Genomic DNA, 17,030 nt, shown 5'->3' on the forward strand with positions numbered 1-17,030 from the left:
CTTCCCATCGCAGAACACTGTGCACATCTTTCTCTGCAGCAACATAGTCTGAATTTTGTCTTGACCAGAGATCTACTGTGATGCCAACACATTGACATCTGCTTGGTTTCCGGGCTCAACTGAGAAATGCATGGCTCATTGCCTGTGATGGTCCTGTCTAGGAACTCATCAGCATCATCATGACCCCTCTGCAGAAATGTCAGTGTTGCTCCAAAGTGTTTCATTTTATGCCTGGGTATCAGATTATTTGGCACCCACCTGACACACAATTTCTTGAACAGCAGATACGTAGTGACAATTTCATGGAACAAGGATTGTGATATCTGTGGAAAATGGCTGCTGAACTCCATAATCATGAAGTGAGAGTTTTGTAGGATATGCTGCCATACCAGCTCGACCATTTGATCAGTGATGAGGGACAGTAACCCTCTGCACTCTTCATCATTGACACTTTGATGACCTTCAGAGAAAAGCCTACACCAGCAACACATCATCTGTTTGCTCATGATGATCTGGCTATAGACCTGACAGAGCTGACAATGATTTTTGATGGGCGCTATGTTTTGTGCATTAAGGTATTTATCACTGACCAAACCTCGCAGGCAGTGGTAGAATGAATAAGAGACACCATTTTGGGGCACTGCTGCGTCAATCAGAATTTGATTGTTATGTCATAGTTACGTTGCGCACGTGCAATTTTCCCAACTAAATACATCAACATTAAAGGGAACAACATCGGGAAACTTACTTTCTAGATGCACCTCATATGAGGTCCGTCAAGCAGCAGTAGAAATGGGCTGTGATCCTCTGCACTGCAGAGGGATGCCTGCTGTATGATGATGTATGATGTAGTAGTTATGAGTACTTGCCTAAAGACACTGACCTGGAATGGCATGCCTATGTTTCCTTACAGCACAGGCTTAATGCCTCAGAGAGAGTCATTTTGTTAGCTATGGACTTTAATGAATGCCAGTCAGTAGTTTCTCCCATGCTCTACCCCTGTACACTAAAGCTCCTCCACATTGCACATTGGGGTATTGCAAAATGAGGGCAATAGTCTAGTGTCATGTGTATTGGGCAGGGATTGACATTGCCATTGAACCCACCATCCTGAAACGAGATGCCTGCACCCACAACTGGTCAGGTCCAGCACAACATTTCAACCTTTTGGCTATGTTCTTGACCATCCCTTGCAAAGAATGCATGGTGATTTTGCTGGCCCAGTCAGGAGGGCAATGTCATTGCTAGTTGTTGATGCCTCTCTAACTTTCCACATGGCACACAGATGGCTGCAACTATTACAGCAGCTACTATCCATGATGTCTCCACCACATTTGCAATGGATGGGTGCCAAGGGGGGGGGGGGGGGAGGGGAGGCACATTCCACCTTGGTGTCTGACAAAGGCTCTCTGTTCATGCCACCTGTGTTTCAGCATTGAGCACCTGACCTGCACCCACATATATGAGGGTTGGAACTTTAATAGTGGCAACTATTTATTTACAACTCATACAAAATAGATACATGTTTCAAAGTTTTACTGACCTTCAGAGTAGTCACCAGCATTATGTATAACCCGTTGCCAGTGATGTAGAAGTCGTACGATACTCATAGCAGTGCCAGTTGTGTTGACAGTTCAAGCATCGTGGTCTATTGTCCAACAAATATATTAGCCCTTGTGAGCTCAACTCGATTTCTAAACTGAAGGAAACACTTTATGACATTTGCTTCAGAAATGCTACAAATGTGTCAGGCAATAGACAGCACTACTCAAACTGTCAACACAACTGGCACTGCTAAGAGAATCCTCTGACTTCCACATCGCTGGCAATGGGTTATACACAATGCTCGTGACTACTTTAAAGGTTACTGTTAAAGTTTGAACTAATATAGTTCGTGTGAAAGGGTTCTGGACATCAAAATGGAGGCAGACAGATACGAAAAAAGCCGCCTATACTGTCGCAAACCAGCACCCAGCATTATGCTACTACCAGTAATGATGTAACTTCCCGGATTCTCCCGAAATCATCTGAAGATGAACCTGAAAGCGTTCGAAAACCGGTTAATGTAATAAAGCATTATTAATGAAAAAGTGACTGGTTGCAGTTGTGTATAATTTATTTACATTAATATACAGTCACGGTTCTAAAATATCCGTAATGGATAAGCATAATCTGTCTTCTTTTTGATTTCAACACCTAATTCATTGTGGAAGGATGATAATGGAGGATGGAGGCTCTAATCTGCATCCAGCCATCTTGATGTAGATTTCTTGTGGTTTTCCTAAGTTATGTCACAGAAGTGCCAATGGTTCCTACAGTAAGGCCATGGCCAACTAACTGTCCTACCCATGTCAAACTAGACCAGTATGTAATGCCTGTATATCTGAATTACACATTTTCTTGTTGTGTAACTGTAATATCATGACCATCCAATAAACTCATAAAAATGATCCATTACTGAATAAAACTACCACTACTAATACTAAATACTGTAATAGAAGTGTTAATGAGAAGGGTTTTGTAGGTGTTAGGGACTATCAGAAGAATACAAGATATTGCATATATTACATCATGATTTAGAGTATGTTATAAATGGTGACACAAATGAAACATATATGACTTTCTGCAGTTTACCTTTTCCATGATTTTCTGCTGTCTCCTTTGTCTGCTGCCTCACTGTCTTAATGCTTACTTTCTGCGAAGTCTTATCATTCTTCTTTCTGTGACACATGGCAATGATGCACTTACTAAGACATTAATTTGTGCTTAGGAGAAACTGCAATAAAACCACAGTGTAAAATTTTGATTAAGATCTTATGATTTTCCTAACATGACTTGTCATCTCTGTTGGTTCTAAAATCTGTAAAAGAGGAAACAAAAACATTCTGGAGACTGTTTTCTCTTCCTAGTTGTCTTTTCATTTCACTTTTCATGTTTGATCCATATTATTCCTCTCTGTCTATTTTCATTTTAGTTTTACATTTTCGGAATAGATCTGCTTATGCTTTACATTCACACTAAATGGTTATGACTCCCAAACTTGCTTAGTTGGTAATTTTGTAACAAAATCACTCAACAAGGATGTGGAACATGTAAAAAGAAATGGGAACACATTTAATACCATATTACTCATGAAATTGTGAATATGAACATATTAAAGTATGTAAAACATAATTACCTGGTTATTATAGTCACCATAATCAGAAGAAAAAAGTTACGCTACTTACTTACATACTAATCATATTAACTCACTCAAAGACGTGCAGAAGGCAAACAATATAATTGATGGAATAAATAACATATTAAAATGAAGGAAATACATTGCCTTAATGCCATTTTTCTGAATAAAATCATCTACATTGTTTTACCCATTAGTGCCCACATTATTATCTTTTTACGTTTATCACTTTTCGCTTGTTTGTTACGTTGAGAAAAGCATTTCAAGTAAAAAAGCAGTTTTTACCTTTCTAGTTTTAATATGATGTGTCAACATATATGTGATTGTAAGTAGTGTTCAGAACAAAACATATGAGGGCTTGCTGAAAATTAATACCTCTGCATTTTTTATGTGAAAACTCTTAAAGATTTTTAAATAAATCAAATATTATTAAAATTGTACATCTTTACACTTCATGTTTACATATTTGTATTACTGCCACTAGAGGGCTCTGAATTGTAGCACGTACATGGTGGTGTCTAATGTAACGATGTTGGTGGTTGAGAAACAGCAGGCTGTAATCGAGTTTCGAGTTCAAAGAGTTTGTACAAACATGGAACACCTTCTGCTTCAGTGTGCCAATGCCAGACCATACATGAGCACTATGACATGTGGAACAATCCAGTGCCTTGGGTTCACTGTCATTGATCATCATACCCCCTGTCCTGACATGTTCCCATTTAATTTTCATCTCAGTCCTTCAAGGACTTCACTTTGATAGTGATGAAGCAGTGCAAGCAGAGGAGACATTGTGGCTCCATCAACAAAGTCAAATGTTCTACAGTGACAGTATCAACAAACTGGACTTCCATTTTGAGGTATTGTTTATTGCTAGAGTGACTATGGTGAGAAATAAATATGTAGATATGAAGAATAAAGATGTAGAATGTTAATAGAATTTGTTTAATTTAAAAAAAAGCTATATGAATCATCACACAAAAAATTTGGAGACTTTGTGTTTCAACATACCTTCATACATTTATATCAAAAGGTTTCATACTTTTGTACCAAAAGACAGAAACATCACATGATGATATTCAGGTTATAGAAAAAAATGTTTGCATTCTGTTACCAAGTTCTTCCCTATAATGGATTGCACCTGATGCCAACTAGCACAGGAATGAAAGAACTGATGTTCAACATTGCTGAAATAAGCATAACAAGTTAAAATAAGCATAACAAGTTAATTAAATTCTGAAGGTGGCAGGGGTAAAATACAGGGAGCGAAAGGCTATTTACAATTTGCACAGAAACAAGATGGCAGTTACAAGAGTCGAGGGACATGAAAGGGAAGCAGTGGTTGGGAAGGGAGTGAGACAGGGTTGTAGCCTCTCCGTGATGCTACTCAATCTGTATATTGAGCAAGCAGTAAAGAAAACAGAAGAAAAGTTTTGAGTAGGTATTAAAATCCATGGAGAAGAAGTAAAAACTTTGAGGTTCACAGATGACATTGTAATTCTGTCAGAGACAGCAAAGGACTTGGAAGAGCAGTTGAATGGAATGGACAGTGTCTTGAAAGGAGGGTATAAGATGAACATCAACAAAAGCAAAACGAGGATAATGGAATGTAGTCGAATTAAGTCGGGTGATGCTGAGGGAATTATATTAGGAAATGAGACACTTAAAGTAGTAAAGGAGTTTTGCTATTTGGGGAGCAAAATAACTGATGATGGTTGAAGTAGAGAGGATATAAAATGTAGACTGGCATTGGTAAGGAAAGAGTTTCTCAAGAAAAGTAATTTGTTAACATCGAGTATTGATTTAAGTGTCAGGAAGTCGATTCTGAAAGTATTTGTATGGAGTGTAGCCATGTATGGAAGTGAAACATGGACGATAAATAGTTTAGACAAGATGAGAATAGAAGCTTTTGAAATATGGTGCTATAGAAGAATGCTGAAGATTAGATGGGTGGGTCACATAACTATTGAGGAGGTATTGAATAGAATTGGGGGGAAAAGAAGTTTGTGGCACAACTTGACTAGAAGAAGGGATCAGTTGGTAGGACATGTTCTGAGGCATCAAGGGATCACCAATTTAGAACTGGAAGGCAGGGTGGAGGGTAAAAATCATAGAGCGAGACCAAGAGATGAATGCACTAAGCAGATTCAGAAGGATGTGGGCAGCAGTAGGTACTGGGAGATGAAGAAGTTTGATCAGGATGGAGTAGCATGGAGAGCTGCATCAAGCCAGTCTCAGGACTGAAGACCACAACAAAAACAACAACAAGTTAATTATGTACCATTAATCTGAATCTGGGCACTAATGGTTTAAAATAGATCATTTCAGTATAGGTTTTATTGAAATTGACACTGAACATTGTTTTACAAGTTCTAAGTGTTGAGCTTCTAGTAGCAGTGATTTAAGAAAAAATATTGAACAACTATATAGTAAAGATCTGTGAGGATCATTGAGAAAGTAACTTCAATTTCATTTAAAAAATTTAAAAAATAAATGAAAGCCCACGGACAAGTCAAGTGTGAGCAGGACTCACACTCTGAAGATTTCCTACAAACTTAATTATGTACATAGATAATAATAATAATAATAATAATAATAATAATAATAAACCCTGTGGAGGCCCGGGAAAAGAATAGGCCTCCGGTATGTTCTGCCAGTCGTAAAAGGCGACGAAAACAACAAACCACTAATAGTGCTAAACCCCCTTTTAGCGGGATTAGTTGGTTCAGGAGAGAACTAATGAAGCCTTGGACAAGCGCTGTCATGGTCTGGGACACCGCTTGAACCCTATGCCCGTCCACAATGGTAATGACACTGCTAGCCATACAGAAAATCATTTAAATCCTAATAGAGGTGTTTTGCAGGATATGCTTCCTGCAACTGCTCTAGAAGAAAACAAAGACAGGGGATGTGATGGTCAGATGAAGTTAACCGACACCTCATGTTCTGTTATTACCAAGCAACAAACTTAGGAACTAACACAACCGGATACAGATCACTAGTATACACAACATTTATTACCAGATACCCAGAATTAAAATTTTTAACAGAGCAACAACTAGCCAGTCAGATCCGTGTAATAATAAAAAATAACAGGATACCCCAGTCAGAATTAGAAAACATCAAACAACAAGTACAACAAATACTGGAACAAAAAATGGTTCAAATGGCTCTGAGCACTATGGGACTCAACTGCTGTGGTCATAAGTCCCCTAGAACTTAGAACTACTTAAACCTAACTAACCTAAGGACAGCACACAACACCCAGCCATCACGAGGCAGAGAAAATCCCTGACCCCGCCGGGAATCGAACCCGGGAACCTGGGCGTGGGAAGCGAGAACGCTACCGCACGACCACGAGATGCGGGCTACTGGAACAAAATAATGTGCAATCAGAAGAAGAAGAAAATACAGTAATGGACTCAAACATCCCAGAGCAAACAAACAAAGAACAACACACATCAATTAAACAATCAGAGGAAAACGAAATCTTAAGACAGCCACCAGAACAAGCACAAATAGAACACGAAGTGACACACATGTTAGATATAGAAGAAAAATTTCAGCTGACATATATCGAATACAAAGACACAAATACAGACATTAGACCATTCTTGCATAGACCACCAAATAACCCACAAGTTGAAACAACAATAACATCTATCAACACAATCATACACAACAAAATAAATGAAAATACAACTATGGAAGAGTTACAACTACTGGTTTATGTAGGAGCACTCACTACACTAAATATACACACTAGGCAGAGATCAGAACCAACCAACACACAGAAGAAACCCACAGAACCAGCATGGCAACACAGGCTACAGATCAGAATAGAAAAACTGAGAAAAGACATCGGACAGCTAACACAATTTATAAGAAATGAAATATCAGACAAAAAACGAAAAAGGTTAGGTAAAATCTCACAACAAGAAGCAATAGAGCAATTAGATGAAAAGAAGCATTACAAGCATTGGCCAAACAACTTAGAAGATACAAAAAAAGCGAAAATAGAAGGAAACAAAACCAAACATTCAACACAAACCAAAAGAGATTTTACTAAACGATAGATAACACACACATTAAAATAGACAATCCACCAAACATAACAGGCATGCACAGTGGATACAAGCAGGAACAGACCCATACAAGATGATACCACAAATGCCTGAAGTGATAATTTTGCAACATGAAGTCACCCAAGCAATTAATTCTATGCACAATTGGAAAACCCCTGGAAATGATAGCCGGCCGCGGTGGTCTAGCGGTTCTGGCGCTGCAGTCCGGAACCGCGGGACTGCTACGGTCGCAGGTTCGAATCCTGCCTCGGGCATGGGTGTGTGTGATGTCCTTAGGTTAGTTAGGTTTAAGTAGTTCTAAGTTCTAGGGGACTTATTACCTAAGATGTTGAGTCCCATAGTGCTCAGAGCCATTGGAACCATTGGAAATGATAAAATAGCAAATTTCTGGCTAAAGAAGTTCACCTCAACACATTCACATCTAACTAAATTATTTAACAGTTACATTGCAGACCCATACACATTCCCTGAGACACTTACACATGGAATAACCTATCTGAAACCTAAAGATCAAGCAGACACAGAAAACACAGCTAAATATCACCCCATAACATGCCTACCAACAATACACAAAGTATTAACTTCAGTCATTACACAGAAATTAATGACACATACAACACAGAACAAAATTATAAATGAAGAACAAAAAGGCTGCTGCAAAGGAGCATGAGGATGTAAAGAGCAACTGATAATAGATGCAGAGGTGACATATGAAGCTAAAACCATACAAAGGTCGCTACACTACGCGTACATTGATTACCAAAAAGCTCTTGATAGTGTACCCCACTCATGGTTACTACAAATATTGGAAATATGCAAAGTAGATCCTAAATTGATACAGTTCCTAAACATAGTAATGAAAAATTGGAAAACCACACTTAATATCCAAACAAATTCAAATAATATCACATCACAGCCAATACAGATTAAGCATGGAATATACCAAGGAGACTCATTAAGTCCTTTCTGGTTCTGCCTTGCTCTGAACCCATTATCCAACACGCTAAATAATACAAATTATGGATATAATATTACTGGAATATACCAACACAAAATCACTCATATGCTATACATGGATGATCTAAAACTACTGGCAGCAACAAATCAACAACTCAACCAATTACTGAAGATAACAGAAGTATTCGGCAATAATATAAATATGGCTTTTGGAACAGACAAATGTAAGAAAAATAGCATAGTCAAGGGAAAACACACTAAACAAAAAGATTACATATTGGATAACCACAGCGACTGCATAGAAGCAATGGAAAAAACAGATGCCTACAAATATCTAGGATACAGAGAAAAAAAGGAATAGATAATACAAATATTAAAGAAGAACTAAAAGAAAAATATAGACATAGACTAACAAAAATACTGAAAACAGAATTGACAGCAAGAAACAAGACAAAAGCCATAAATACTTATGCTATACCCATATTGACCTACTCATTTGGATTAGTGAAATGGAGTAACACAGACCTAGAAGCACTCAATACACTTACACGATCACAATGCCACAAATATAGAATACATCACATACATTTAGCAACAGAGAGATTCACATTAAGCAGAAAGGAAGGAGGAAGGGGATTTATCGACATAAAAAAACCTACATTATTAAGAAAATTCTTTCTAGAACAAGCAGAAACTAGCAAAATACACAAAGCAATCACACATATAACTACATCGGCTACACCATTGCAATTTCATAACCACTTCTACAACCCTTTAGATTACATAACATCAACAGATACAAAGAAAGTAAATAGGAAAAAGAAAACACTACAGGGCAAGCACCCGTATCATCTAACACAGCCACACATCGATCAACATGGTTACGAAAAGGCAATATATACAGCGAGCTGGAAGGATTCATGATTGCAATACAGGATCAAACTATAAACAACAGATATTACAGCAAGCATATTATTAAAGATCCCAATACCACAACAGATAAATGCAGACTTTGCAAATAACAAATAGAAACAGTAGATCACATCACAAGCGGATGTACAATACTAGCAAATACAGAATACACCAGAAGGCAAGACAATGTAGCAAAAATAATACATCAACAACTTGCCATACAACATAAATTAAAAAAAACAACATGTTCCCACATACAACTTGTGTTGTTGTTGTTGTTGTTGTTGTGGTCTTCAGTCCTGAGACTGGTTTGATGAAGCTCTCCATGCTACTCTATCCTGTGCACACTTCTTCATCTCCCAGTACCTACTGCAACCTACATCCTTCTGAATCTGCTTAGTGTATTCATCTCTTGGTCTCCCTCTATGATTTTTACCCTCCACGCTGCCCTCCAATACTAAATTGGTGATCCCTTGATGCCTCAACACATGTCCTACCAACCGATCCCTTCTTCTAGTCAAGTTGTGCCACAAACTTCTCTTCTCCCCAATCCTACGCAATACTTCCTCATTACTTATGTGATCTACCCATCTAATCTTCAGCATTCTTCTGTAGCACCACATTTCAAAAGCTTCTATTCTCTTCTTGTCCAAACTATTTACCGTCCATGTTTCACATCCATACATGGCTACACTCCATACAAATACTTTCAGAAATGACTTCCTGACACTTAAATCTATACTCGATGTTAACAAATTTCTCTTCTTCAGAAACGCTTTCCTTGCCATTGCCAGTCTACATTTTATATCCTCTCTACTTCGACCATCATCAGTTATTTTGCTCCCCAAATAGCAAAATTCCTTTACTACTTTAAGTGTCTCATTTCCTAATATAATTCCCTCAGCATCACCCGACTTAATTCGACTACATTCCATTATCCTGGTTTTGCTTTTGTTAATGTTCATCTTATACCCTCCTTTCAAGACACTATCAATTCCATTCAACTGCTCTTCCAAGTCCTTTGCTGTCTCTGACAGAATTACAGTGTCATCTGCGAACCTCTAAGTTTTTATTTCTTCTCCATGGATTTTAATACCTACTCCGAATTTTTCTGTTGTTTCCTTCACTGCTTGCTCAATATACAGATTGAATAACATCGGGGACAGGCCACAACCCTATCTCACTCCCTTCCCAACCACTGTTTCCCTTTCAAACCCCTCGACCCTTATAACTGCCATCTGGTTTCTGTACAAATTGTAAATAGCCTTTCACTCCCTGTATTTTACCCCTGCCACCTTCAGAAATTGAAAGAGAGTATTCCAATCAACATTGTCAAAAGCTTTCTCTAAGTCTACAAATGCTAGAAATGTAGGTTTGCCTTTCCTTAATCTAGCTTCTAAGATAAGTCGTAGGGGCAGTATTGCCTCACGTGTTCCAACATTTCTACGGAATCCAAACTGATGTTCCCCAAGGTCGGCTTCTGTTTTTCCATTCGTCTGTAAAGAATCCACGTTAGTATTTTGCAGCCATGACTTATTAAACTGATAGTTGGTAATTTTCACATTTGTCAACACCTGCTTTCTTTGGGATTGGAATTATTATATTCTTCTTGAAGTCTGAGGGTATTTCGCCTGTTTGAAAGATCTTGCTCACCAGATGGTAGAGTTTTGTTATGACTGGCTCTCCCAAGGTCGTCAGTAGTTCTAAGGGAATGTTGTCTACTCCTGGGGCCTTGTTTCAGCTCAGGTCTTTCAGTGCTGTGTCAAACTCTTCACGCAGTACCGTATCTCCCATTTCATCTTCATCTACATCCTCTTCCTTTTCTATAATATTGTCCTCAAGTACATCGCCCTTGTATAGACCCTCTATATACTTCTTCCACCTTTCCGCTTTCCCTTCTTTGCTTAGAACTGTGTTTCCATCTGAGCTCTTGATATTCATACAAGTCGCTCTCTTTTCTCCAAAGGTCTCTTTAATTTTCCTGTAGGCAGTATCTATCTTGCTCCTAGTGAGATAAGCCTCCACATCCTCACATTTGTCCTGTAGCCATCCCTGCTTAGCCATTTTGCACTTCCTGTCAATCTCATTTTTTAGACGTTTGTATTCCTTTTTTCCTACTTCATTTACTGCATTTTTATATTTTCTCCTTTCATCAGTTAAATTCAATATTTCTTCTGTTACCCAAGGATTTCTACTAGCCCCCATCTTTTTACCTACTTGATCCTCTGCTGCCTTCACTACTTCATCCCTCAGAGCTACCCATTCTTCTTCTACTGTATTTCTTTCCCATATTCCTGTCAATTGTTCCCTTATGCTCTCCCTGAAACTCTGTACAACCTCTGGTTCTTTCAGTTTATCCAGGTCCCATCTCCTTATATTCCCACCTTTTTGCAGTTTCTTCAGTTTTAATCTACAGGTCATAACCAATAGATTGTGGTCAGAGTCCACATCTGCCCCTGGAAATGTCTTACAATTTAAAACCTGGTTCCTAAATCTCTGTCTTACCATTATATAATCTATCTGAAACCTGTCAGTATCTCCAGGCTTCTTCCATGTATACAACCTTCTTTCATGATTCTTGAACCAAATGTTAGTTATGATTAAGTTGTGCTCCGTGCAAAATTCTATCAGGCGGCTTCCTCTTTCATTTCTTACCCCCAATCCATATTCACCTACTATGTTTCCTTCTCTCTCTTTTCCTACTCTCGAATTCCGATCACCCATGAGTAATTAATTTTCATCTCCCTTCACTACCTGAATAATTTCTTTTATCTCATCATATATTTCATCAATTTCTTCATCATCTGCAGAGCTAGTTGGACTATAAACTTGTACTACTGTAGTAGGCATGGGCTTCGTGTCTATCTTGGCCACAATAATGTGTTCACTATGCTGTTTGTAGTAGCTTACCTGCATTCCTATTTTGCTATTCATTATTAAACCTACTCCTGCATTACCCCTATTTGATTTTGTGTTTATAACCCTGTAGTCACCTGACCAGAAGTCTTGTTCCTCCTGCCACCAAACTTCACTAATTCCCACTATATCAAACTTTAACCTATCCATTTCCCTTTTTAAATTTTCTAACCTACCTGCCCGATTAAGGGATCTGACATTCCACGCTCCGATCCGTAGAACGCTAGTTTTCTTTCTCCTGATAACGACATCCTCTTGAGTAGTCCCCGCCCGGAGATCCGAATGGGGGACTATTTTACCTCTGGAATATTTTTCCCAAGAGGACACCATCCTCATTTAACCATACAGTGAAGCTGCATGCCCTCTCGAAAAATTACAGCCGTAGTTTCCTCTTGCTTTCAGCCATTCGCAGTACCAGCACAGGGAGGCCGTTTTGGGTAGTGTTACAAGGCCAGATCAGACAGTCATCCAGACTGTTGGCCTTGCAACTACTGAGAAGGCTGCTGCCCCTCTTCAGGAACCACACATTTGTCTGGCCTCTCAACAGATACCCTTCCATTGTGGTTGCACCTACGGTACGGCTATCTGTATCACTGAGGCACGCAAGCCTCCCCACCAACGGCAAGGTCCATGGTTCATGACTGCATTGTTTTAGAATCTTAAATTATTTACACTGCCAAGTGACCGTACACCTTAGTATTTAACTTAAATTTCAGCTTAATATATCCACCCATTTATCAGAGGAAAAAGGATCCTAACAGATGTACAGACATACACACAGACAGACGACAATGTGGTCCTACAGGAACTCTGTTTTTACTGTCTGAGGTACCTGAACATTATAAGTAATAAGATTGCTGATAATGGAATAAAAGAAAGTACTTGAGCTATAGTGTTTGCTGTAGATGAGAGTATGTCTAGTTTTCTGCAAAACTGCCTCAACTCTGGAGACTAACACTATAGCTTGGAAAGCATTTTTGTATACTTTCTTCATTGAAATTCCCTGTCTGTGATGATAATGAGCTGAGGAAAGTGATTTAGGGTTAATGCTGTAAGGCTTAGTGTTTATTTTAGTGAACTGTCTCCTGATTCACTTAGAATTTGTCATAAACCATACACATTAATCGCTAACATATTTATTTTGTACCAAAGAATAAAAATTGCTTTACATGTGTCCCAAACCACCAGGATTTATCGAAAGAATTTAACTTTTTGATACTGTGTCATAGTAAATATAATCTCTTTCTTTTCTTCTTGATGTATTACAGACATTTGTATGGTATATGAAAATAAATTGATATTATTCTTTGTTTGAATAAAATATAATTAACTGTCTTTCTGGTTATTACTCATAGGTTGAAATAACAAAATTATATGGGATGACAGAATGGCATGAAGACATAAAAACAATTTTGAGACGGACATGTTCTTCTGATCAGCATGTTGTATTTTTGTTCACAGACTCTCAGGTATGTATCAGATATTTTTCTTCTTAACATACAGTAAATTCCCAGTTATCCAAGTTTATGTGAACTTGAGGCTTCATAGGTAATTTTAGGCATGGATAATCAAAAATACACAATTTTTACCAGAAATTGCTGTTTTATAGTTTTACAAAACATGCTAAATGTCACAGTTAAAGTACACTTCATTACTTCAAGGTCACTTACTGGAAGCATAGACCTTATTTACAAAGAGTATTTCATATCAGTTGCTTTCAGGAAATAATCGAACTTTAGCTCCTAGGGAAAAGGCTAGGTAAATGTATAAACAGGAAAGTGGCATTTTTTTCCTCTGTGTATACTGCCACAGCATAGCTTGGTAATTTGGTGATAGTCAGGGCTAGTCGCAAAGTTGGTGAGTGCAGGTGCCATGCTACAGATGGAGCTGTTTCCTGAAGTGGCATCCCCGATCACCAAATCTCACTCCATGTGACTTTTTTTGTGGGAACACATTAAAGATCTGGTGTATGTACCACCTCTACCATGTGATGTAGCAGAGGTCCGGGAGAGAATACGGGAAGCGACTGCCACAGTCGACGATGCCATGCTGGGGTGGGTATGGCAAGAATTCGGTTACCGTATTGACATCTGGCAGGTCACTCAGGGTTTGCATATCCAATGTTTGTACAAAAAACTCTTTCAGAGTTTCTCTTCAAAATGCAATATGTATGACATCTGTACAATGTTTAGTTCTTGTGCAATAAATAATTGAAAGTGTTCCTGGACTTTATGTACACCCTGTACTTCAGATTTCGTTTTCATTTTTTCAAAAACTGTGGAACTATGTACAGATAATCCAGACTGGATTATCTACGCCCTTTTAATTCAGAGCTTACTCAGCACCAATAAACGTACCACCCCCAGTTCATTAAAGAATTATACTCCAGTGATTACTTTGCAAAGGGATAATGTGTTAAATAGTGTCCTTAAACATGTAAGTGAGAAATAAATTTAAAAAGAAAGATGATGAGACTTACCAAACAAAAGCGCTGGCAGGTCGATAGACACACAAACAAACACAAACATACACACAAAATTCTAGCTTTCGCAACCAACGGTTGCCTCGTCAGGAAAGAGGGAAGGAGAAGGAAAGACAAAAGGATATGGGTTTTAAGGGAGAGGGTAAGGAGTCATTCCAATCCCGAGAGCGGAAAGACTTACCTTAGGGGGAAAAAAGGACAGGTGTACACTCGCACACACACACATATCCATCCGCATATACACAGACACAAGCAGACATTTGTAAAGGCAAAGAGTTTGGGCAGAGATGTCAGTCGGGACGGAAGTACAGAGGCAAAGATGATGTTGAAAGACAGGTGAGGTATGAGCGGCGGCAGATTGAAATTAGAAATTAGCAGAGATGAGGCCTGGCGGATAGCGAGAAGAGAGGATATGCTGAAGGGCAAGTTCCCATCTCCGGAGTTCTGACAGGTTGGTGTTAGTGGGAAGTATCCAGATAACCCGGACGGTGTAACACTGTGCCAAGATGTGCTGGCCGTGCACCAAGGCGTGTTTAGCCACAGGGTGATCCTCATTACCAACAAACACTGTCTGCCTGTGTCCATTCATGCGAATGGACAGTTTGTTGCTGGTCATTCCCACATAGAAAGCTTCACAGTGTAGGCAGGTCAGTTGCTAAATCACGTGGGTGCTTTCACACGTGGCTCTGCCTTTGATCGTGTACACCTTCCGGGTTACAGGACTGGAATAGGTGGTGGTGGGAGGGTGCATGGGACAGGTTTTACACAGGGGGCGGTTACAGGGGTAGGAGCCAGAGGGTAGGGAAGGTGGTTTGGGGATTGCATAGGGATGAACTAAGAGGTTACGAAGGTTAGGTGGACGGCGGAAAGACACTCTTGGTGGAGTGGGGAGGATTTCATGAAGGATGGATCTCATTTCAGGGTAGGATTTGAGGAAGTTGTATCCCTGCTGGAGAGTCACATTCAGAATCTGATCCAGTCCCGGAAAGTATCCTGTCACAAGTGGGGCACTTTTGGGGTTCTTCTGTGGAAGGTTCCGGGTTTGAGGAGATGAGGAAGTGGCTCTGGTTATTTGCTTGTGTACCAGGTCGGGAGGGTAGTTACGGGATGCAAAAGCTGTTTTCAGGTTGTTGGTGTAATGGTTCAAGGATTCCGGACTGGAGCAGATTCGTTTGCCACGAAGACCTAGGCTGTAGGGAAGGGACCGTTTGATGTGGAATGGGTGGCAGTTGTCATAATGGAGGTACTGTTGCTTGTTGGTGGGTTTGATGTGGACGGACGTGTGAAGCTGGCCATTGGACAGGTGGAGGTCAACGTCAAGGAAAGTGGCATGGGATTTAGAGTAGGACCAGGTGAATCTGATGGAACCAAAGGAGTTGAGGTTGGAGAGGAAATTCTGGAGTTCTTCTTCACTGTGAGTCCAGATCATGAAAATGTCATCAATAAATCTGTACCAAACTTTGGGTTGGCAGGCCTGGGTAACCAAGAAGGCTTCCTCTAAGCGACCCATGAATAGGTTGGCGTATGAGGGGGCCATCCTGGTACCCATGGCTGTTCCCTTTAATTGTTGGTATGTCTGGCCTTCAAAAGTGAAGAAGTTGTGGGTCAGGATGAAGCTGGCTAAGGTAATGAGGAAAGAGGTTTTAGGTAGGGCAGCAGGTGATCGGCGTGAAAGGAAGTGCTCCATCGCAGCGAGGCCCTGGACATGCGGAATATTTGTGTATAAGGAAGTGGCATCAATGGTTACAAGGATGGTTTCCGGGGGTAACAGACTGGGTAGGGATTCCAGGCGTTCGAGAAAGTGGTTGGTGTCTTTGATGAGAAATAACGTAGAAAAGATTTGAAATTATGTATAAAGTTCATTGGAAGTCACTAAGTGTTTTCATTATCAAACACTGTATGAGTGTAATGTGGGTAATTTGTGCTCCATTTTAAGCAAAAGTTTGTGTTTGGCTTATTTCAGTATTTATGATGTTATATCTCCTGAAGGACGTGTCAAACAATTATAAATTTTTGCTGCTACATTCAGTAGTATAAGTGGATACTGTCTGAAAAATGTGTTGCAAATAAGATTAGTATTAAAGAAGTAATAATTTAAGATGTTACTCCTGATGCTGAGGTTTTTCTATACGAACACATTTTGTGGGGGTCTCAGTGATAAAATTTTTTGCAGAGTTTTCAAATTATGTGTTAAGTTAAATGGAAGTCGCCTACTGCTATCATTCTCAAATACTGGGTGAATGAACTCTAGGAAATTGGTTCTTGGGTTTGCATACTGTGCTGATTATGAGATGTACTTGATGAAAACATGGTTATGCATAATTATGGTGCACAAATGTCTGAGAATTAACGATACTGTTCTATTGATGAACTGGAAGTGACAAAGGGCTTTCAGAAATTGTATTGTCCAACAATTTTCTGCAAAATGCTTTACATTGTTGAAAAGTTTCTTTGTTGAGAGGCTGAATCACACTGTTAATTCTGCATGGAATCTGAATTATAT

The 17,030-nt window shown here is 39.3% G+C and overlaps 1 protein-coding gene across 1 annotated transcript in view; it reads left to right on the forward strand.

Moving 5' to 3' along the window:
- The window catches only part of LOC126161364 (dynein axonemal heavy chain 7), a 1,035,864-nt gene that overhangs the window by 576,752 nt on the left and 442,082 nt on the right, over positions 1 to 17,030 (forward strand). Inside the window, exon 36 of the mRNA XM_049917134.1 lies at positions 13,401 to 13,514. Within this exon, the coding sequence (XP_049773091.1) occupies positions 13,401 to 13,514 (114 nt within the window). The remainder of the gene's footprint in view (positions 1 to 13,400; positions 13,515 to 17,030) is intronic.

The sequence above is a fragment of the Schistocerca cancellata genome, chromosome 2 (genome assembly GCF_023864275.1).
Source record: "Schistocerca cancellata isolate TAMUIC-IGC-003103 chromosome 2, iqSchCanc2.1, whole genome shotgun sequence".
NCBI classification, from domain to species: Eukaryota; Metazoa; Arthropoda; class Insecta; order Orthoptera; family Acrididae; genus Schistocerca; species Schistocerca cancellata.